General features: G+C 51.3%; 2 protein-coding genes across 2 annotated transcripts; one reads left to right on the top strand and one right to left on the bottom strand.

The window, feature by feature from the left end:
• The first annotated feature begins 1,837 nt into the window (after positions 1-1,837).
• Positions 1,838-5,843, top strand: GGS23DRAFT_247748 (RNI-like protein). The gene is made up of 3 exons (XM_051512233.1): positions 1,838-4,207; positions 4,278-5,011; positions 5,074-5,843. Exons 1-3 carry the CDS (start codon positions 2,028-2,030, stop codon positions 5,715-5,717), a joined length of 3,558 nt encoding a protein of 1,185 aa, XP_051368787.1. The 5' UTR covers positions 1,838-2,027; the 3' UTR covers positions 5,718-5,843.
• A 747-nt stretch (positions 5,844-6,590) lies between these two features.
• GGS23DRAFT_614232 (uncharacterized protein) lies at positions 6,591-10,206 on the bottom strand. The gene is made up of 2 exons (XM_051520631.1): positions 9,072-10,206; positions 6,591-8,952 (listed from the first exon to the last, which is right to left on the bottom strand). Exons 1-2 carry the CDS (start codon positions 10,025-10,027, stop codon positions 7,065-7,067), a joined length of 2,844 nt encoding a protein of 947 aa, XP_051368786.1. The 5' UTR covers positions 10,028-10,206; the 3' UTR covers positions 6,591-7,064.
• Between the last annotated feature and the right edge of the window lie 12,511 nt (positions 10,207-22,717).

The raw sequence follows: 22,717 nt of genomic DNA, 5'->3' as shown, positions 1-22,717 counted from the left end.
TGCTGTAACCCTCCTCCTGTCTCGGGCGTTATTATCATAGTGATACTTACGGTATCGTGCAACTCAATGCTACCTACATCTTACCTCCTCCCCGCCAGGTATTTGCGCGAGAACAAAGACGAGGTCAACCGGAGATTCCCATTCCACGGATGGAGCATGGTGTATGCACCTCATAAAGCCGGGACAATCTGCCGGAGTCACCCTTGGCTACCTCGAAGTTTAGAGCGTACGATCCGGCTGGGGTTTGATGCTGCCATTACAGCACAGGCTGGGTACCGCGAGACAAGGCCAACAGGTACCCGGGTGTGAATGTCGACCTAGTCAGGCCTAATTGTACACGCACCCTCACCTTCACCCGTCCCCGCGATGAAGTACCGCGGTTGGTTGCGCCCGTCCTTGCACATATCTTAGGAGGTAGGTACCTAAAGGTAGGTAACCCGCCTTTCCTGCGTCAGGTTACCTACAGCCACAGGTACCTTGTGTAAGAGGTACCTGTATCTAAGGTCTAGAGGGTACGTACGAGGTGGGTAGCCCCTCTCTGTGTGTACGTAGCGGTACATACGTCGCTCCCCGAGATACGTCCCAGCCCCATCGATCTCTCTCGCGTCAGCATGTACATCCTACGTAGCATGCGCGTCGATAGAGGTACACACGTACGACTTGGCCCAACGTGGTACATGCGTTGCCCACAAACCAAAAGTATCGATGCCATGCAGCAGGCTTAGGTTGGGGTACGCCTCCCTCACCTCCAATCGCGAGGTCCTCCCTCCCTCCTCCCTCCCTCTTGTATCTGCTCTCTGTTATTATATATCGCGGTACTTTTCGACTCGCATTCTCATCATCCTCTTTTCGTTGGTAGCTCTTCGCTTTCTCCCTTTTCCGGGTATCGCTCGACTAGAAAGAGAGAGAGAGAGAGAGAGAGAGAGAGAGAGAGAGAACAAGAAGCTTTGGGCTCGCCTCTCTTCTGCCATCATAATCTCGTCGTATATTTCCACGGTAGGCTTCGTCTCCGTCTTCTTCCCTTTCACCACCGCTTTCTCTCCTCTCCCCCCTTCTTCCCACATCGCTCGCCTGGCTGTCTCGCTGCGACCAACGCCACCACATTGGCATGGTAGCAATTCCTCCACGCATCCAGGCCTAGCTGAAGCAGGTAAGGTTCCTGTATCGACGCCTTGGTTTCTCTAGGTATTGCATCACTTTTTCCCACGGCGATGGATTCCCTCGACAACACATGTCAACCCCACACTCTCCTCGAGATCTAGGCCCGTTTTATCTCCCCCCCGTACCCTGCCCTGTCCTGCTCGCATCCTCTCTTCTTCTTCTTCTTCTTCTTCTTCCTCTCCTTTCCTCTCCTCTCCTGTTATGCCTCTCGAGGGCACAAGGCTCCGCCGTACCCTGAAAGCAGCGAGCTCGGTATCTCTAACTCGGCCCACCAACCAGCGTAGCATTCCATCATTCGTGATTATCGGGATGGCGAATCTGTCGGGGGCCGTCTCTACCTGAGTGCCAGCATCGTGCCGTTGTCAGCTGCTGGGTATTATTCATATACGGGATCGGCCTATCACCTGCTATCTCTTCTACCCTGCGCTATTGCCAACACGATTCTTCTCGAACCTGTTCATTAACCCATTCCAGCGCCCTCGTGAGCTCGGTATTTATCCCCAAAGACCCAACCGGCACAACCTCGCCCCCCTCCGGTCTGGGATACTACGATATTCTCGTTCAGAATCGCGCACCGAGCCGAGCGAGTCCTGGAGCTTCATCGCATTTCCGGATATCGCGCAGGTCCAAACAGCGACATACCTGCACTCGCGAGGGAGGCCAGGAATAGAGGCGGCCATTCACCATGGAACATGTTATGGATGTGAGCTGGATGACGCATGAGAAAGGTAACGTATACGCGTCCCATGCCCCCCTAGGTTTACGGTGTGGTAAAAGGAAACATCGCTGCAACTTTGGTCGTGATTTTGTTTTATTCCGTCCGTTTGTTTCGAGACGAGGAGGGAAATAAAAGAGGCCCCCCCAAAATGGCGACTCCCCGTCTTTCCCCCGCCGAGTCTGCTCTTCTCCAGCGTAACCACCAGACTAACCGATTCCCCCGGCCTGTAGATAACTGGAGCAGCAGCGCCAGCTGGAACTCGTCGTCAAGCCAAGCTCAGTGCATCGCCGCTTCGAACCACCCGCCGAGATCTATAAACATAAACAAGGCCAATGGGAAAGTCGTGTCAGCGTCCACCTCCTCGCCATCGCCTACTACCGCCAAGCCTATACCTCAACGCCCAGGTAGGTCGAGAAGTCAATCCGATGGTGGGTCGGCCGGCCTGAACGGCGCGCCGATGCAGAGGAGGGGATCCTGGTTTTCGAGCATCTCGTCGAGGTTTTCCACGTCGCCCGCAAATGGACACACTTCCCCTCCTCCCGTGTCGACGCCAAATACCGACGACGTAGCTCCTCTGCCCAAGATTCTGCCGAATAAGAATGCTGTTCTTCCGCATGCGTCACGCCATAACGGCGATGCCCCGTACATCCCCGCGCCCCCGAAGACGACACAGCAGAGTTTTCTAGGGGGTATGCTTCGCCGCCTGTCCTCCTCGAATGGGCCTATCTCGCCGGGTGCCAGAGCGAGCCACGGCCTTGTCGAGCGAAAGGTTCTCAACATCGACGCGAGGCGGGAACGATGCCGTGTAAAAGAGCTCAGTCCGGCGAAGCTCCGCCGGGTCGCCTTCTGCGTCGATGTTGAAATCGCGCCGATGCCCAAGTATGCCGACGAAGAAGCCCCGGCGTGCAAGAAGCCCGCCGACACGGCTGAGAAACAGAAGGTGGCGGGAAAAAGTGAAGGGGAGGCTCTGAAGAATCCGAAAGCTGCCGAGCAGGAAAAGGAATCCGCGGGGGTCGTGAAGGCAACCGGTGAGGCTCCACCTAAAGACGCGGAGAAGGAGGGCGTGGATGTGGCCAAGGGCAATTCGGGCGAGAAGGACAGCGTCGAGGAGAAAAAGGGAGAGGAGGTGTCCAAGACGGAAAAAGAGACGACGCGCAAGAAGGAGAAGAAAAAGAAGAACGAGGCGGAACGAAAGGCCAAGAAGGAGCAAAAGCGGAGGGAGGCTCTCGAGAAAGGAGCCATTCCCATGGAGCTCCATTACGACACCGACAGTTCTTCGGAAGAGTATTCGTCACGCCCGGGGTTTACCAGAACGCATTACGTGCCGACAACGAACCCCGTGAGGATATACCGACGGTGCTGCCAGTTGCGAGAGACCGATATCCTGACGAAAGTCACCCACCAGCTTCCGAAAAGTACAGAATCTTGTGCTAATGGCATCGTCGAGAAGCTGGATCTCAGTGGATACTTCATGTCGCTGCCGGACTTGATCACCCTTGGGGACTTCCTTGCCGTCGTTCCAATCAAAGAAGTCATACTGGAAGATTGTGGACTCACTGACGAAGGCTTTCGCGTCGTCCTGGCCGGGCTTCTCGCGGCTCGGAGGGCGAACGTCAGACAGCGGAGGAAAAGCGTCACCAGGCCGGACGACCTAATACAGCACGGCGGCGTCGTCGAGAGGCTTGTACTAAAGAACAACGGCAAGATCGGCGCCGCAGGCTGGAAGCACATATGTCTCTTCATTCATATGTGCCGTTCCATCAAATTCCTCGACCTCTCGAGCTTACCATTTCCCGTTCCCGTAGAGTCGCCGAAGACGCCGCTCTCTCTCCACCTTCACCACAGCAACGGGCAGAGTGCGGCGGCTCCCATCGACCTGTCCGTACTCCTCTCCAAATCGATCGCGGAACGCCTGGCTGGCTCGGAGCTGGAACTGCTCAACATCAGCTCGATCGGGTTGAATATGAATCAACTCGGGACCATCCTCGACGGCGTTCTTAAGTCGGGAGTGATAAGACTGGGGCTAGCACACAACAACCTCGACGCACAGGGCGTCCAGCACGTCGCAAAGTATCTGCGGGTTGCAAAGTGCGAAGGAATTGACCTGGGCGGCAATGACCTCAGAGATCAGCTCCAGGAGATCGCGGAAGCTCTCGACGAGAGCCATGGGCTGTGGGCTATCGGCCTGGCCAAATGCAATCTCAAGCCAGCTTCCCTGTGTAAGCTTCTCCCCACGCTGACGAAGCTTCGCGATTTCAAATTCCTCGACTTGTCACATAATCGCGAGCTCTTCGAATCCGAGCCTAGCGCTATCGGACAGCTTCGCAAGTAAGTCTTTCTTCACTCAAACGTGTCTGTATCGGATCCTCCCCCGCTCCCCGCGCTGACCTCTTGCTAGATATCTTCCCCAGATGGCGAACTTGAGGAGGCTACACCTGGCCGATGTCTCGTTATCATCAGAGCAGGTGATTGCTCTCGCCGAGATCCTCCCCGAAGTCAAGACTCTGGCACATATCAACCTTCTCGAGAACCCGAGTCTTACTCGCCTAGCCAATGCCAAGACCGAGGAGAGCAAGGAAGAGGCATGCGCACTCTATGCTTCGCTATTAGCTGCCGCCCGCGTGTCGAGCGCCTTGATCAAGGTCGACATAGACATTCCTAGTGCTGAATCGGGCGAGATCGTAAAAGCGCTAGCGGATCGCCTCGTCGTGTACTGCATGAGGAATTTGCAAGGCGTGGCGGACATTCGGGATTCCGCCGGCGACGACGGACAGAAATCGGATAAATTACCCAATGTACTCCGTCACCTCGTCGGCCACGAAGACGATCTTGAGGACGAGGACGAGGACGACAGCGACCCGGCCCCCAACGAGGACTACGTCATCGGCGGTACTGGTGTGGTGAAGGCCTTGGCCTGTGTTTTGAAGAACCGAGAAGATACTAAGCAGGAATCCGATGGTTCGACTCAAGACCTCGAGGACGTGGCCGCAACGTCCAAGCCTGACTTTGCACCTGAAAAAGCTAGGGGTATGTCCAAACACTTGCTCTCGAGCGCACGGAAGATACGCGCTCGGCTGCAACCGGCCCTGGCTCTCGCCAAAGCCTCCTCTAGCGAGGACATCCACAATTACCGTAAGTTGCCCGATATTGTTGACGATAGCTTACACGATTTAACACGCTAAATCTCTTTGCAGATCGCCTCACGTTCTTAGATCAGACCATAGAAGGTATCATCAAGCGGTTCGAGGATGAGTTCCCGGACACCCGTGAAACATCGATAGGAGCTGCGGTACAAGGCCGTGCAGCATCTACCCCACCAGAGCTCGGTACCTCTCTGTCATCGTCACTAGACGCAGATCCTTCGTTATTGTCGGATACGGAGGATATGGAGACCGAGGTTCGCCCAGGATCATCGCGGTCGAGGTCGAACTCGATCATTTCACACACCTCAAAGGCCCTTGCCGAGGAAGAAGGCCGCGCCCTACGCGTCGGTCATCGATTCCGTCGGGGCCTTATCAAGCAGGAACATTACGATCTCCTCATGAGTCCGGAGGAAATCGGGAACGACCCGAACCACTTGAAGGTGATCACATCCATGATGGACGAAATAATGGGAGGAGACGAGCAAATCAAGAAGGATATCCAAGAGAAGGGCCCCATACGCGCTTTCCAGGAACACAGGGAGGATATCATCAAGCGGCTCCGAGAGGAAGACTTGCAGTACTGGGAGAAGTTTGTTGAATCCCAGGAGAAGGCCAGGGCTAACGTCCAGGTCGGGGCCAATCCAGCCAAGGTCGAAGCCCAGGAGGAGGCAGACGAAGAGGCAATCTCGGATTGAAAGCCGACAGGCGAATAGGATAAGGCCGGGGTCCTTGTGTACCGATATGTATCATTATAGCGGTGCCTCTGGTCTTTTCTTGTCTCTCAAGCATACATTGGGGAGTAGGGAGGGCATTTTTCATCTTCCTCAAAGACGTTTATACCGCAGATCATAAGGATCATCCCTAGCCAAGAGGAGAAGGGTACAGAGGATGACGATAGTCATCAGCTATCATTAGTACGCCTTAGCGACTCACGTACTTCATTAGAAATGGGGTTTCTTCATTACAAAACACAATTTGGCGATCAGATGGTTCCACTGGTTGGCCGAGTCGCACACACACACACACACACACACACACACACACACACACATTGCAACGGCGCCCCTAGTATTTGTCGTCTTGGGATACCTGCCCCTTGTTATGGCACCGTCGGACTGGACTGGCGTGCGGGATCTAGATTTTCAACAGTACGCAACGAATCGATAAGAGAGAGCACCACAACTTGCCGCCCTGCGAAGAGGTATTTCCGTGGGGGGGTTAACAGCACTGAAAGAAGAATACAAATCCGTTAAGCATTACAACCGGAACACTAACTTGCGTGTGTCCTGCATAACTGGGGCGATTGTATGTATCCCGTCTAGAAGCGTGTGGTGTTCTGATTCTGAACCCCAAGATGGCGGAATGGTAAATTAAGCTACAGTTGAGACGGCAGGGGATTGTGCTTCTCTAAGCGGGCAGATTTTATGAAGGGAACCGAGTTTCAAGACCCCCTCCTTGCAGCCACCGTGCCCTCGCTCACGATTCCCTGCTTATTTACACATACATTGTCGCCTAAAACGCGAGCGCTTACATTCTACGACTTGCTGATACGGCTATAAGGGCGGGCCTTCCTACGTGACATACATCATATATATATGTATAATAGGGGTATGTGTGCTTGCACAAGACGGGGAAGAAAGAGAGAACAGGTAGATAGTAGCATGTCCCTCACTTAGATACATAAGAATATATATACTGTGAAAACTCGTCCTCGGGCATCTCGTCGAAAACAACGCCCTGACAACTACCGATTCTGGCCAGGCTGGTGCTGACCAGATACATAAAAATGGCTCAAGGGGCCCATGAGAAAATACCAATAATAGCATAGGGGGGTATATATATAACGATAATAACCTATGTCCGCGCTCGCCACCGCATAGCTCTATATGTGCACGTTACCTGGCCTCGATGCCCGTAACCTAGGCCGTATTAAACCACTCGGGCTCCCATTACCGTACCCAATTATCCCTCGACCAGCGCCGACCGGCCTTGGTTTTGCCCCGCGACCGTTCCGAGAGGAGATGGCGGCCGGGCTTTCTTCTTCAGATGTAGTTGCGCCCGACGTCGACGCACCCGACGCCGTTCGCCGAGAACCCGCAGCGGCCGGGCCGCATGCCGGAGCCCTCCTCGACGACGCCCCACGCGATGGGCCGCAGCCACAGCTGCCGGTTGTCCTGGTCGCCGGCTTCTGGCGCTGCCGCCCCCGCCGCTGCCGCCCCCGCCTCCGCTGTCTCGCCCGCCTCTTCCTCGCCGATGTCGGGCACGTCGCCGCGCCGCTGCTGGTACAGGAGGGTGCGGAAGTCGGCTCCGGTGGGGCGGCGCGGGAGCACGGGGCGCGAAGGGCGGCGGGCCGGCGGGCCGGCGGCCGTGGCGGCAGTGTTGTTGTTGCCGGGCACGGGGGCGGGCGCGGGCTGGTCGATCTCGTGGTGGTGGCAGCGGGCGCTGATGACGGCGCTGCAGGAGCCGCCGGGGAGGGCGAGGGGGTTGCCGCGGGCCTCGCCGCTGGCGAGGCTGGCGGCGGGGGTGCGGACGCAGCCGAGGGCGAGGACGGCGAGGAGGAGGGCGGCGAGGAGCGCGAGCAGCGCGAGCAGGCCCTGGGTGCTGGCGGCGACGGCGACGACGGTGCGGAGCGGGCGCGGGAAGAGCGGGTCGTCGGCGGCGGCGGGAGCGGCGGGGGGCAGGGTCGTGGGGAGCGCGGGCAGCGCCGACACCGCGTGCACGGCCGCCACGCCCGGGAACACCGCCTGGCTGAGCACGAAGCCCAGCGCGCCGAACCACGCGACCAGCGCCCACGACGCCGGCCGCGGCAGCGTCAGGTACAGGCTCGTGCACTGCGCGCCGGCGGGCGCGGCCGACACGCGCAGCGCCCGCGCCCCGAGCGCGAACTGCGCCGACTCGCGCGACAGGAAGTACGCCGTCAGGTGCGCGTTGGCGACGAGGTAGAGCGCCGCGAGCAGCAGCTGGGGCGCGGCGGCGAGGAGCGCGACCTGCGCAGTGTCGGCGGGCGAGAAAGAAGCGGCGGCGGGGGCGGCGGCGGTACCGCGCAGCGGGAACGTGGCGTAGGGCACGGCGGCGCCGAAGCGCGTGAGCACGTCGTAGAGCGACCAGGCGGCGGGGTCGGCGGCGGCGCGGGCGACGCGGTCGCGCAGGAGCAGGGCGAGGCCGACGGCGGCGGGGGCGGCGGCGGCGAGCCAGGCGAAGAGGAGGAGGGCCCAGCGCGCGGCGGACGGCGTCTGGAACCAGAAGTGGTCGGCGGGGGCGAAGTAGCGGGCGCCGCGCGAGGGGCCGAGGTGGCCGCGGCGCACGTCGGCCTTGGCGAGGAGGCAGTCGTTGGCGGTGACGGGGTCGGGGTGGCGCAGGAAGGAGCGCAGGGCGTCGCCGAGCGTGGCGAGCGGCTCGAAGGTCGAGCGCGCGAGCACGACGGCCATGCTGATGACGGCGGCCAGGTTCAGCAGCACGGCGACGCCGAGCATCGACCCGCTGAGGTTGACGCTGCACGTCGGCGGCGGCGCGGGGCGCGCCAGGCAGCGCAGCACGGGCGGCCCGTCGGGCGACGCGAGGCGCGGCGGCTCCGCCAGGTTGCGCTCGTTGTCGTTCGCGCTGTCCGGGGATAGGAACGCGGTGAGCGGCGTGCCGGGCTCGCCCGTGCGCAGGAGCGAAGAGGAGGAAGAAGAAGAGGAGGACTCGGCGACGAGCAGCACCGTGTCGAAGTCCGCGACGAAGAGCCCCCCGAACTCGCGCACGCACGCGGCTACGCTCATGGTGGTCAGCTGGGAGCTGTCTTGCAGCGCGGCAATGTCGGCGGCTGGGAGCCCCGCGGCGTTGGTCTCGGCGTCGCTGGCGAACGGCGCGCCGGAGAAGAAGGACGGCGTCACGAACAGCACGTTGTAGGCGACCGCGTTGCGGCTCGTGAAGATTACTGCATTATATCTATGGGTGGGAGCGGAGAGGCGGGAGGTGGTTAGCCCGACTGAGGTTTGGACGGACGGGGAGGGGGGGCGGTGGAAAGGGGAGAGGGCCCTGGCTCAGCCTGGGCGTGCTTGTCTCACATTACTTGGGTGGCGACCGCGCTCAGCAGCAGGACGACGGCGACGGCGGTCCGGAAGCCGGAGATGTGCATGAAGTTGCGGACGGAGGGGATGCCGATGTCGAGCCAGCGCTTGTTGCCGTGGGCGACGGTGACCTCGCTGCGCGTCGGGCTCGAGAGGACCTGGAAGACGTAGTTGGCGCCGGCGAGGATGGCGACGCCGCAGGCGTTGATGACGACGTGGATGCCGATGTTGACGCGCTCGGCCTCGAGGCAGCCGCCGACGAACACGGCCGACTCCCCGGCCAGCAGCCGGGTCTCGGTGATGGCCAGGATCAGGCAGATGATGCCGACGACCAGGACGAAGAAGGCGATCATCGAGTTGAATATCACGCCGCCGCGCCAGCCGCTGACGTGCCTCCGCAGGCCGCTGCGCCGGCTCCAGCTGCTGTACGTGTTCGCCCCGCGGGTGACGTCCGAGGCCGAGTTATAGAAGCCGCCGAATTCGAGCGGGTGAGAGGCGTGGGTTTCTCGGCGCGGCGTGACGACGACGTCGCGCTGGCCCCATTTCCGCTCCTCCTTCTTCCTCGCCAGCGTCTCCGGCGTCTCCCCGCGGATGAAATTCACGACGTAGTCCGGGACGATGCTCCTGTCGATGCTCGCGGTGTCATCGTGCGGCCGGAAGAAGGTTCGGGGCTGCCAAGCGACGTTTCGAAAGGTCAGGCGACTCGACCTCGGGGTCGAGGGCACCTCGGAAGCATTGCGGCCGTGGAAGGGCCACGCGAACGAGTGCCTCGAGCTAGTGGACGGCCCCGATCGCGAGGACATATACGGCTGCTCCTCCTGGATCCTGTTCTGCGTTAGATCCTCCAGGCGGATATGGTCACGACGAAGACTACCGGCCCAAAGGCTCGGTCTTCTCGTCGTCGTCGTCGGCGACTCCACCGTCGTGTGCGTTTCTGATCGTAGACGGCTCATGGTCTCTTGACGGCGTTACAACATCCATTCCGGGAACCTTATCCAATCCGCTTCCCTACCCGCCCCGAGGCAAAACACATACACAGAGACACACGCACACACACTCACTCACTAACTCTCTCTCTCTCTCTCTCTCACACACGTGGTTTGGCGCACGCGAAGCGAAGAGGCGAAGCCGAGGCGAGAAGGAAAGAAATGAATGTGGTATACTAATGTGGAAACAAGAAACGAACGGAAGGGGGGGGAAGAACCACCACACCAGCAGCAGCAGCCAGAAAAAGTCCGGGATGTGTGAGAAGAAGATCGGACCAGCTCGAAATTCGAGAATAAAGGCTGCAGGGTGTCTCAGCTCTTTTGTATGGGACGGACCCGACTGAGGCCAAAGCCCAAATTCGTAACCCCTCTTTGGTCTTCCATGATCGACCGACCCTTGCAACTATACCCACCAGGCATAACCCATGGGCAGCAGAGTGGGATGGACAAGCAAGTCAGCGACATGGCAGTCGAGCCGTTCCGGGGGGCGGTCGCTAGGCATGTAGGTATGTACCTAGTCTGGTCCTCTCCCCTACGTCCTCTCCCCCTCTGTGCTCCTCTCCTAGGGTGCGCCCAAGTCCTAAATCGACAAGCAGGGGTTGGCATAAGTCCCTCTCATTTATCGTGTGCTCCGCGTCCAATCGGAAAGGGACGTTTCGGGCAGTCGAATCTGGATCTGGACTTGTCGCATTCGATAGCGACAGCCTGTGCCGGATGAAACTCGTGCTCTATTAAAGCACTTGCATAGTCACGGTTTCTTTCTATCGTCACTCGAATTTCTCGACGAGGCCAACGAAAGACGCTTCCAGGATTTGACGGGGGCTGTTACTACTCACTACGGGGCCCAGCGTTCGGAGGCACGACGGCTAGGTAGGTATATTCGACCATTTCTCTCCCCCTCCCTCTTCCTCTCTCTCTCCCCACTATGCAATGGAGGCTGCCTGCTGCTCAATCCTCTCTCGGCCCCCGTATCCGACAGGCTACTACTTCATGTTGGAGAGGGGGTGCAGAGGAGGATTCCGTAGCCAAGGACGACCACGAGACCGGTAAAGGTAGGCGATTGAGAAGATTGACGACAGACCACAGCGCCGCTAGAGAGAAATATATGCCCACACTTACTCAACAAGTAAGCTGCAGCTTTACGGCGGAGATCTGATACGGAGCATACCCAATCGCCCGCATCTCCTCTTCTCGGAGAAGTGCGGGAACCCTTTCTGGCCCTCTCCCCGCTCTTCTCACCCAGAAGCGCCGCTCATCTTTCGAGGCACGACCCGTGACCCGGCGAGGGAAGACTTACGGGATTACAGGTCTCTAAAATTTCTCCGACGACAGGCTATATATTAGCAGATCGGCACTAATTTTATCAAGCAGCGCCGTGTCCGCGCGCGCGTGCTCTCGCAACAGGCAGGTTTGGCAATGCTTATCCTGCTCAGAGCGAGGGGGGTCGAAGTAATGGCGTGGAAATCATTCATGCTCGTGACGGGGTCTCCCTTACCATCTACGCAAAGCGGACGGGGGGTCGCGCATCATGGCAACGACTAGTACCGAGCCAGCAAGAGATCCCAACCAGCGGCGACGACAGCTTCCTGATCGACTGCCTCTACCCGGTTTCCCTGAGACGCACAATGCAATCCATTCCTTCCCACTGCATCGTCGCTCGCACGTCGCCCACGATCAAGTCTTATACTGACTGGACATGGGTAGCTTTCTTGCGCGTGTGCGTGGGGAGGAGAGCGCGCCAACATCGCTTCTCCTCCTGCTCCTCTCCAGGTGCGATCCCAGGCAGAGCAGGGCTATGTCGCGTTTCAGGCCTTCTCTCGCAGCGAGATAGGTAGGAAAAAGGCCCGAGAGAATCCACACCTCGAAGTAGCCCACTTCGACCATCGTCCGACAAGTGCGGCAGTTTGGGAGGGAGGGGGGACGAGCTATGCCAACGGGCGTCGTCCTCTTTACGAGAAACGAAAAAGGGGAAAGACGGGAGAGCAGCAAGTCCAGAGAATCCCTTCATCTCCTCCGCCCCTTGACGGTGGAGCCCACGTTATGAATTTTATCCTTGGACGAATCCGGTGTAGTCTCCGCGCACCACGATGTGCTATTTTCGATCCTCAGATACAGCGTGTGTACATACCAACAACCCCAGATCGTAGTAGTCACCTTTCCTCCCTTGGTGAGGCATTCACCGAAGGAATTGTATGCGTATGCGCTAGGTATTACACGCATAGCCGCGACAGGAAGAAGAATCGGCAAGTCAGCACGTAGATGCATTGGCGGTCATCTTAATACCACTTACGCCGACGTGTGTACATACAGAAATGCGAAGCTTCCGCGTCGCTCGCGTCTGGGTGTCATTTGTCAGATTTTAGAGGCTCAGAGTCCATCTTGGCAGCGTTTCACATCTGCGACCCAAATACGCACGAATGCACAAATCCCCATTCCGCATTGCGCCACGGAAGGCCGCCTAGCAAGCCTTGGCCGGCGAAGCTCGCCCGAGCTGGGTACAAGTGCAAGCCCCTCCGCTCGGCTAGAGTTTAGGCAGACGAACGGGGGGACGTGAGAAGGGAAGAATACGAGTAGAGGTAGGTAATAACCGCAGCTCTATATCCTCCGAGAGCTTGAACGATTTGCACAGCGCGGTAACGCGTCGAAATCCCGTCGGATCTGGTCCGGAACACGGGGCTCCTGGAAGCGGAGCCGTGCACATCTCGCGTCGCAACACCACCTATAATGAAATCACGTCCAATGCTATGCATCTCGTCGGTTTGCGAACCGGATAAGGTGATTTTAATAAATGGCACTATCGAGATCTGAGCGCGCGCGCGTGCGTGCGCGCCCCGTCCCGTGCGGAAGCATGGAAAATGAGACACGGCGATCATTGCCCAACAGCGGGCGCTCCACGCGTGGAGCCCATCCAATAGCTCGGGATCTAGGGGTTGCCGGTGAAGAATCTCATACTCGCGTCAGGTGCCGGTGTATGTATTCACCTGAGAGTTGCTCTAGATCCCTCAGAACTTGCGCCGTGGGGAGATTGCTTCCAGCTGCTTAATATTACTACTGCAGTCATCTGCCGGCCCGGGCCCTTGAGCGCATCTTCCTCCTGCAGCTCTGCACGTCTCGACCATGTTTATCGATCATAAGTCCCGCCCACAATATCTCGCTCAGACCATCAGACGGCCGTGACCGCCTGGTGGCTGGGTTGAGCCGGTGGCCAATGCGGATAGGACTTCGCAAGTGCGTGTGCGTGTCCCATTCTAGAACGAAAGAGAGGAGACCGGATCCGTATTCGGGGATGGGAACGTTGTGGTTCCCCCAGAGATGGCTGCAGGACGAACCCCGAAGGATCTCGGCATATGTCGCGGCTGTTAAGAAATGACGGGCTGTGAATATGCTGGGTACGCAGTAATAAGCATGGTTCGAACGCCTACGCAGCCCAATGAGTGCACAAATAGGTAGGCAGGTATGTGGATGGGACTCGGAAACGGCCCACCGTGGTTACGCGTTCGTCCAGGAGCCGTTCGCCCAGGAGCAAAGCTGCTCGATGCAAGCAAGTCCCTATCAGAGCCCGCTGCCCCAACACCGAGCCAGAGAAGCCTCTGGTTTCATGTCACAGGAGGACGTCGACGCGCGCACTTCGCCATTCGCCAATGCGGGCTCGTACGCAGTATAGCTTCCCACGCGACACGCCGACATGCAATGCAATGCAGGGGGGAGAGAGGGGAGGACTCTAGTCTGACGGGCATCAGAGCGAAGCTCGACCTTCGACCAGTCGATCTCCGGTCTGTACGTCTGATTCGCACACGCCGCACGCGGCCGTATGTATGTCAGCGACCGCACAGCGCGGGGACTTGGGAACTCCCAGGGAACTCCGTTTACGGTACGGAGAGCCGCAGAGGCTGATGTGGGGGCCCGGGCGAAGACTAGTATCAAGGCTCGGGGGACTCTGCGCTATTACGGTCTGAACGGAGTTGAGAATAGCTAACTCGAGTGAGCTCTCCGGCGGAGGACAATAATACCGGTTACCAATACGGGCGTCTTCAGAAGCTAGGCCCGGTAGGTCCGGTACCAATTTATATGGTTGGTCGATGCAGGGCTTAGGAAGCCCAAGGGTTTACATGTCATCACCAAGTTATAAAGATATACCGTTCAAGATCTAGGAGTCCATAGTGGTGTTAGCCACCAAGAAAACGGATATGAGAGTACGGTTACAGCAAGTAACTATTAATACATAAAGGCAGGCTGGATAATAATGTATATATCAGTTTCTAGAGAGTTGTCATAGTAAACACATTGTAACCAAGCGCAATAATGATCTAGTTCAAAGAGACTCCGAGAGACGAGATAGGGATAAGGTAGGGATGAAATAAATTTATCTATGCTTTAAGGTCACGTACTTGCACGTTATTAAGAAGGAGGGCAGGCATTGGCAACTGTCACACGGGAATGGAACCCTACGCCAATAATCAGGCCATAAGGGTTAGGAGGATAATATCGGGCATTAAGGCTATTACCTCGGCGACCTACTAAGGAAAGTCCTAGATAAGCTTCGGATAGCTTCGGTAGTAAGGTATACGGGTACTAAGGTACAAAGGTACCTTTGAAATATATTAAGACGAAAGGAAGACGACGGACTTAAAAAAGAATAAGGACCTAAGAGACCTCCTATAGAATTATTAGTAAAATTTAAACCTATTTTAAGCATATTACTTTGTTATAAATAATTCTATATTACTCTTACCCTTATAACTTTATTATAAATTAATAATAAGAAAAACCTAAGCCCCGGCCGGTATCGTACGCCGAAGCCGCTACCCCGGTACTACTACCGGGTTAACCTCGACCTTCTACTAAGGAACCAAAGCCGTAGGCGTTCCTATTCCCGTAAACGGCTGCCTCGGGGCTAGCGTCGATCTCTATAGCGGAGGTAGCCTAAATAATAGCTACGATTAACGAACTAAAGGCCGTAATAATAAAATTAAAGGCAAAAAACGCCGAATAAATTATCCCGGCGCCTTAGCCGGAATTAATTCCCGAACCGACCGATAAATTCCTCGTAATATATCAACCTTAAAAATACGAGGTAGTTATAACCGATACTCCGGAAATCGCGAACTTAAAAGTAGTTATACGAAACCCTTCGTAGTAAATCGTAAATTTATATAAATAAATAAAATAAGCTTATTAAAGCCTAGTAATATTAATTAATTAAGTCGACGTAGGATATCGATAGAATACGATTCTAAAGAAATAATACGAGTAATTACGATAGCTTTACTAAATCGTTACGATTATATAAGCTACCGGTATCCGAATTACGAAGATATAGATTCATAAGTTCTAGAAGTAAGTCGTAAAGTAAAGTACTTACTTCGCTTAAAACGTATAGGAAACCGTAACTAAGTTTACCCGATAAGATAAAGTACGAACGGCCGTTATAGATTAACTTCGAAACGCCGTACTTTAAAACTAACGGGCCTTAACCTAGCTACGCGAAGAATATAATAAGTTAGTAACGGACGTTAGCTCTTAGGCTACGTAGAAGGATAAATAGATTAACGAAATCCTTAATAAGAAATACCTTACTCCCGAGGCTATGGAGGAAAAAACTTAGCTAATTAAGAACGACCTTAAGGCTTACGCGGCTAATTTAATTAAGGAATACTAGTAACGACGATTAAGTAATAAGTTAATAAATATCGAATTTATTATCGCCGGAGCTAGTTAAAGGGTAAGGATACCGATTCCCGCGCCGGCTATCCGTATTATAATAGCGTTAACCGGGAAATATACTAATAGTAAGGCTAGAATAAGGAAAATTATTTCCGACGGCGTACTATAGGATACCGCGGCTAAACGTACCGCTATACGCGCGCGGGCCCGCTTCTAGGATATTACCGTAGGAACCTTTATATTAAGAGGAGCTAAGTAGGGACTACCGTAACCGCTAAGGATCCCGCGGAATACCCTAGGAAACCTAAAGGACTCCGATGATTCCGATAGCTTAGAATTTAAGGACCCGTAGAAGCCGCGACGCTTATCCGGCGCCCCTAAAAAACCTTAAAAGCCTCTCGACCCGGCTAAAGAACGTATAATTCGAACTTAAACTAAGGCTATAAATAATCGATAAGGTATTACGGTAATAACTAACCTAGTATACCTTGTTAAGCCTACGGCTTATAACGGTAAGGATTTAACTAAGTTCCGATTATAATAAATTAAGGTTAAGTCCTACTTCGAAACCTACGAAGAAAGTTTTACCCGAAACGTTTAAAAGATTAACTAGGTAGGATCGATACTTACCGAAAAGGCTTAGCTCTAGCATTAGTAACGATTAACCTAGGTAAAGAGGTTAATAATCGTCGATACTTAGGTAGGATATTCCTAAGCCCTTTAAGAACGATTTAAAGACCCCGCCGAGCGATATCGTAATTCTAAGAAAATATAAGAACTTAAGTACTAAGGAGATATCTCCTAATACCTTATCGAGCTTATAAACCTTAACGACGTCGTTTAATAATCCGGAACTACCTTCTAAAATTATATCGCCCGTACCTTATCCGACGAAATAACTAAGCTAGTTTATTTACGATTAGGTAGCATCCCCGAAAGCGATAAAGCCTTCCTCGGAATAATTAAGAAAGCCGGCTAAATCTATAAAAATATAATAGCTAACCTAAGGATTTCGGGAAAAGGAGGATCCGCTTCGTAAAAGGAATATATAAAGGCGGATTAATAATAAAAGTAACCCGTAAAAGAAATTCGTTTCCGCTTAAGCTAACCGGTAAACGAACGTAAGAATAAAGAAACTAAAAAACCCGTATTAGCTAAGGACCTACGGTAAATAAGTAATAAAGAAGCTTTAACCGGAATTAACTAAGCCGTAATCGACTAGCGAAAGAAGGATAAAAAAGCCTACTAGCGGTATAAAAGGAATAATTACTAAACCTTAGCCTACTTTACTAAAAAAGACTTAAAAGGACGGGATTTACCTACGCTACTTAAAAAGATCTTATCGGGAAAAAAAGGAAGGAAGAAGCCCGAATTATTACCTAATAAAAGGGCTAGGATCGATACTACTATGCGATAGGAGGAAATTCTTTCCCGTATTATAAAGCTATCTAATTCCGATAAAGAACGAGATTTTTAAATACCCTCCCGCAAGCGTTAACGAAAGAAAGGGGCGATAAAAATAACGTAAAGATTACGGCTATAAAACGGCCCGGAACGCTAGAAGTAATAAAAGTAATACCGATAGCGAAGAAATTACGAGTCCCTTAGCGTAACTAAAGTAAACCTCGGTCGGATAAACGGCTTATTCATATAATATAAATAAAATATTAAAGAAAGGAATATCCCTTATAAATCCTACTAGATACCGATAGCGAGGTACCTTAGATTAACGCCGCTAAGGTTAAGTAACTACGCCTTCTTATTAATTAACGCTTAAAGCTAAGAACCTTAATAAGATTCGACGGCTTTAAGATATCGTTAGAAAGGCTTCGATATACGAACGAAATAAAGCTCCGTAGCTACGACTATATTTACCCCGTCGCCTAAGAAGTTAGTAAATTAAACGAAGAGGTCGACGTTATCCTACCTTAATAATAAATAAAGGAATACCTTCCCTAGGGTTTATTTACGGAGAAACGATTATATTTTAACTTACCTTAATACCGGAACTACCGTTCCCGGCCGATCCGTATAAGAACTACGCGAGAAAAGGACGCCTTATTACGAATACCCGAATAATTCCGCGACTTCGTTCTTATTATAACTAAGGAAGCGGGATAACGGTTCCTTAATCGGTAACCATAAAACTACGTTATCGAGCTTCGTTTAAGGACTAACCCCCCGTAGGGATTCCTATACGTTATAAGCGAACGATAGTTAGACGCCTTAAAACCTTAGCTCGACGAAATAATAGCTATAGGGAAAATCCGGAAATCCAAGGCCCCCTATAGCGTATCTATAATATTTATAAATAAGAAGGACCCGGGCGCCTTAAGACCGGTAGCTAACTACCGGGGGTTAAATAAAATTATAATATCCGTTCGATATCCGATCCCGCTAATTAACGAACTATAAAACCTATTCTAAACGACGCGATAATTTACTAAGATTAATTTAAAGTCTAGCTTCTATATAATACGAATTAAGGAAGGCGACGAATAAAAAACCGCCTTTAAAACGCGTTATAAGCTATACGAATATACGGTTATACCCATAAGATTAATTAACGCCCCCGCTACTTTCTAAGCTATAATAAACCATATCTTCCGCGACCTTTTAGACGTAAGAGTTATCGCTTATCTAAATAACGTTTTAATTTATACCGATACGTTAAAGGAATATAATAAACTAATTAAAAAAGTCTTAAAACGGCTTATAAAAAAACATCTAGCGGTAGCCCTAAAGAAATATACCTAACGAACGTAAGAAGTTAAATTCTTAGGATATAATATAAGTCCTAAGGGTATTATTATATCTAAAGATAAAGTAGAAGCTATCCTTAACTAGCGTACCTTAGTTATACTTAAGGACTTCTAAAGCTTTATCGGATTTACTAACTTCTACCGTAAATTTATACGTAACTTTTCGGGTATAGCTAGGCCGATTATTAGCGCTAATAAAGGAAACCGTAAGCTATGGAAATAAGAAATCGAAATAGAAAAGGCCTTTTAGGAACTAAAGGAAACCTTTATAAAAGCCTCGGTACTTATATATTTCGATCTTAATTAAGTCCCGATCGTTAAAGCCGACGCCTCGGACTTCGTTATTTTAACCGTTCTCTCGTAAAAGAACGACGAAGAAAGACTAAAACTAATAGCCTTTTTCTTAAGACGACTTATCCTAGTGGAAATAAATTATAAAATATATAATAAGAAACTACTAATAATCGTCGACGTATTCGAGAAGTAGCGATATTATTTCGAAGGTATTTAACATTAAATAGAAATATATTTAGATTATTAAAATCTAACGTACTTTACTACGGTAAAAGTACTAAATCGACGATAAGCCCGCTAGGCTTAATAGCTCTCCTCGTATTACTTTATAATATACTACCGCCTAGGAAAGTAAAATAAAAAGGCCGATATTTTATTTAGATTATTATAATATCGCCTTAAAAAAGGAGGAGCTAAGGACTAGCCGATAGCGACGGTTTTATAGGAAAAGTATTTTTTAAAAAATTTAAGCTTACCTACGGTAATACTCTCTAGCGTACGACTAAGTAACATCCTAATACCCGCTTAAACCCCAGAGTTCGTTAAATAGGTTAAAATATTAGCCGTATAAGACCTAGAATACTAAGCCTAGCTAGTTAAATCATTCGGTAAGGAGATAAAGCTCTAAGAGGGCCTCCTTTACCGACGAAACCGTCTCTAGGTACCTAGGGACCTATAATAAGGAGTAATTAAATCGGAATACGATATTAAAATAACGAGATATATAGGCATAAATAAAACCATAGAACTTATTATTCGAAACTTTTAGTAGCTTAACCTAGAAACTATAGTTAGGGAATTCGTTAAGGAATATCGCGAGTATTAATAAAATAAAGTATCCCGATATATCCCGTTCGGATTACTATAGCCTATAGAATTATATTACCGACTATAATAAATAATCGCGATAAACTTTATTACGGACTTATTAATATTTAATAGCTACGATTCTATATAGGTTATTATAAACCCCTTTACTAAAATAACGTACTTTATTCCGCTAAAAAAGGACGGTAAAAAAGCCGAAGACTTAATACCTATCTTTATCCGTAATTACTAGCGGCTATATAGGATTCCTTTAAATATTATCTCCGACCGAGACTTACGATTTACTTCCTATATATAAAAGAGCGTCCTAAAGCTCCTCGGAGTAAAGCTTAGAATAAGTACCGCCTTTTATCCTTAAACGGATAGATAAACGGAAAGACTTAATTAAATCTTAAAAGCATACTTACGCGCCTTCGTAAACTACGAAATAAGCGATTAAAAAAGCTTATTCCTTACTACCGAATTTACCTATAATAATACTACTTCGATAACTATTAATATATTACCCTTCTACGTTAACTACGGGTAATACCTAATAGCATATAATCCCTTACTAAGTACCCCTAAGAATCTAGGAAGTAACCTTTATACTTACTAAATAATTAAGGTATATAACGAGGCTAAATAACATTTAGAAAAAGTACGGTAACGAATAAAAGGATAAATAAATAAATACCAAAAGGAAGAACCCCCTTTAAAAGTCGGATAATTTATTATGCTAAACGCTCGTAACATTAAAACCAAACGCCTTATAAAGAAGATAAATAAGAAGATACTCGGTTCCTTTAAGATCTAAAAGATCGTTTCCCCTACCGCCGTAACTTTAATACTCCCGAAAGGCTAGCGTATTTATAGTACCTTTTACGTATTCCTTATCGAACCTTACCGCGCTAGTAATTAAGAATTACCTAACCTTAACTAGGTTTTACGGAAGGTAGCCCCGATTAAGGTAGAAAATTACGAAGTAAACAAGGTATTAAATTCCGCTAGGACCGGAAAAGTTATTAAATATCTAATAAAGTAATAAGGATAGCCGGCTAAACGCTACTAAACCTAGGAACCGTAAGAATACTTTACTACCGAAGAAATAAAAGAAGTTATTAAGTTATTCTACTAATAAAACCTTAATAAGCCCGTTAATTAACGAGCCTAGGTACTTAACTAACGCTTAAAAACGAATTTCTTCGATAAGGAGAAATGATATCATACGGGAATGAAACCTTACGTTAATAATTAGGCCATAAGGGTTAGGAGGATAATATCAGGCATTAAGGCTATTACCTCGGCGACCTACTAAGGAAAGTCCTAGATAAGCTTCGGATAGCTTCGGTAGTAAGGTATACGGGTACTAAGGTATAAAGGTACCTTTAAGATATATTAGGACGAAAGGAAGACGACGGACTTAAAAAAGAATAAGGACCTAAGAGACCCCCTATAGAATTATTAGTTGAATTTAAACCTATTCCAAGCATATCACCTTATTACAGTAACTCATAGTTGAGAAACGCATAAATTTGGGGTTCTATGATGACCCTTCGCTTTGTAATACTAGCCGCTTCTCAATGCCGTCTTCCACAAGATATGTGTACTGGAGACAGGGAAACTTAACGCACGCAATGAAGGCCGGACGAAATTTAAGACAGCGATGGATCAGATGGTCATGGTACCGACCAAGAGTAATCGATGTGCGTCTGGGATTACTACGCTCCACCCACTAGGAGTTGTCAGAAGCGATTAAATTCGACTACGGCGGCCGGACTCATGATAAGAGACGTGTCACTATAGTTAGAAATTTGCTTCCACTCTAGAAATCATTCTTACTCGCACCTAAACATAGGTACCTAAGGAGACCGGGTATGGTACGCCGCTCCAACCCCTTGGATGGCTGTTCCTACCATGACAGAGTGGAACTCGACTGGAAAGAAGTTCTCCCTTGCGTCGATGTTGAGAGGGAGTTATACTAGGCGAGCGCCGAGTGTCCAGAGAGAGAGAGAGGGAAAAGACATGTTTTGTAGTCTATGAGACCCATCACTAGTTACTTCGGTAGGAGGCCGGGCACCTATCCTTGGTGAAGTGAGCAATACCTAGTATATGCCCCTGTTACTCATACTGACCGCGTAGAGATGCTGTCAAGCAAGGGGACTCCGAGTTGGGATTCAAAGGAATGTAAGGTGAGAGGACACGCAAGCCTGAGAGGCATATGGACAAACCGACACTGGAAGTTCCTTACGCATACACCTACTGTTCGCCTATTACGCGCTCACTATATGTTAGCCTGCCACCTTGTAGCGACGTTCCCCATGATGAACTATCATAAGCCACGCTAGGGTAGGCAGGTCTCGATCTAGCAGCGGCTCTACATCCGGGGGCCTAGCGCATCGATGCGTTGGTCCTCGATGACATGGAAGAAAAGGGGAAAAAAAAAATTCAACATCATGGATTGGAATCACAACCACGCTGTCACTCCTAGGCCCATTTCGACAAGGTCAGGGAAGTATCCAATGACTCACCCGAGCCCGGCCTGGATTGGACGTAGGGCCGGGTTCGCGTACAATCCCGGGGAATATCGGGCCCGGATACAGCAACCGCAAATCTCGGCGGTATGGGCTTGCTGGCAAAGGCTACCAGGCATGGGCTCGATAGGACCCGGTGCGAAACCGCGGCAGTCTGATGGCAGAACGCTCTCGCGGGTACGAGTCGGGAAGCGCAAAGGAAATGGAATCCCGACAGGACAGAAGGGGGCCATTGCGTAGCCGAGATATATACTTAAAATCGGCGGCGGTCGATCGTGGATTATCAGGTCGCGCGGTTGCGAACGAAAGGTGGCGAGCCCTTCGCATCCATAACGCTAAGGCGCCCACCTACCTTCATGTAGACGGGATCCTCCACTCCACACGCAGTTCCTTCGGGTAGCAAGCAACCCACTACGACGTCAGGCCGCTGGCGTGTGGAGCTGCTGTCGTGCAAGCCCTGCGGTGACGCGGCCTGGGGAGAGACAGAGGAGAGAAGGAGAAAGAGAGAGTAGCGAGTTGGAGAATGTAACGGTTGCAACGGTGGATCGCCGTCGTTAAGTGTGTGTACGTATGCCTGGGTGCGACGTTGTGTGCAT

Source organism: Durotheca rogersii, assembly GCF_024521655.1.
Source record: "Durotheca rogersii strain YMJ 92031201 chromosome Unknown GGS23scaffold_26, whole genome shotgun sequence".
In the NCBI taxonomy this organism is placed as follows: Eukaryota; Fungi; Ascomycota; class Sordariomycetes; order Xylariales; family Xylariaceae; genus Durotheca; species Durotheca rogersii.
Note: the sequence above shows the minus strand (reverse complement) of the source record. Positions and strands in the feature narration are given on the sequence as shown.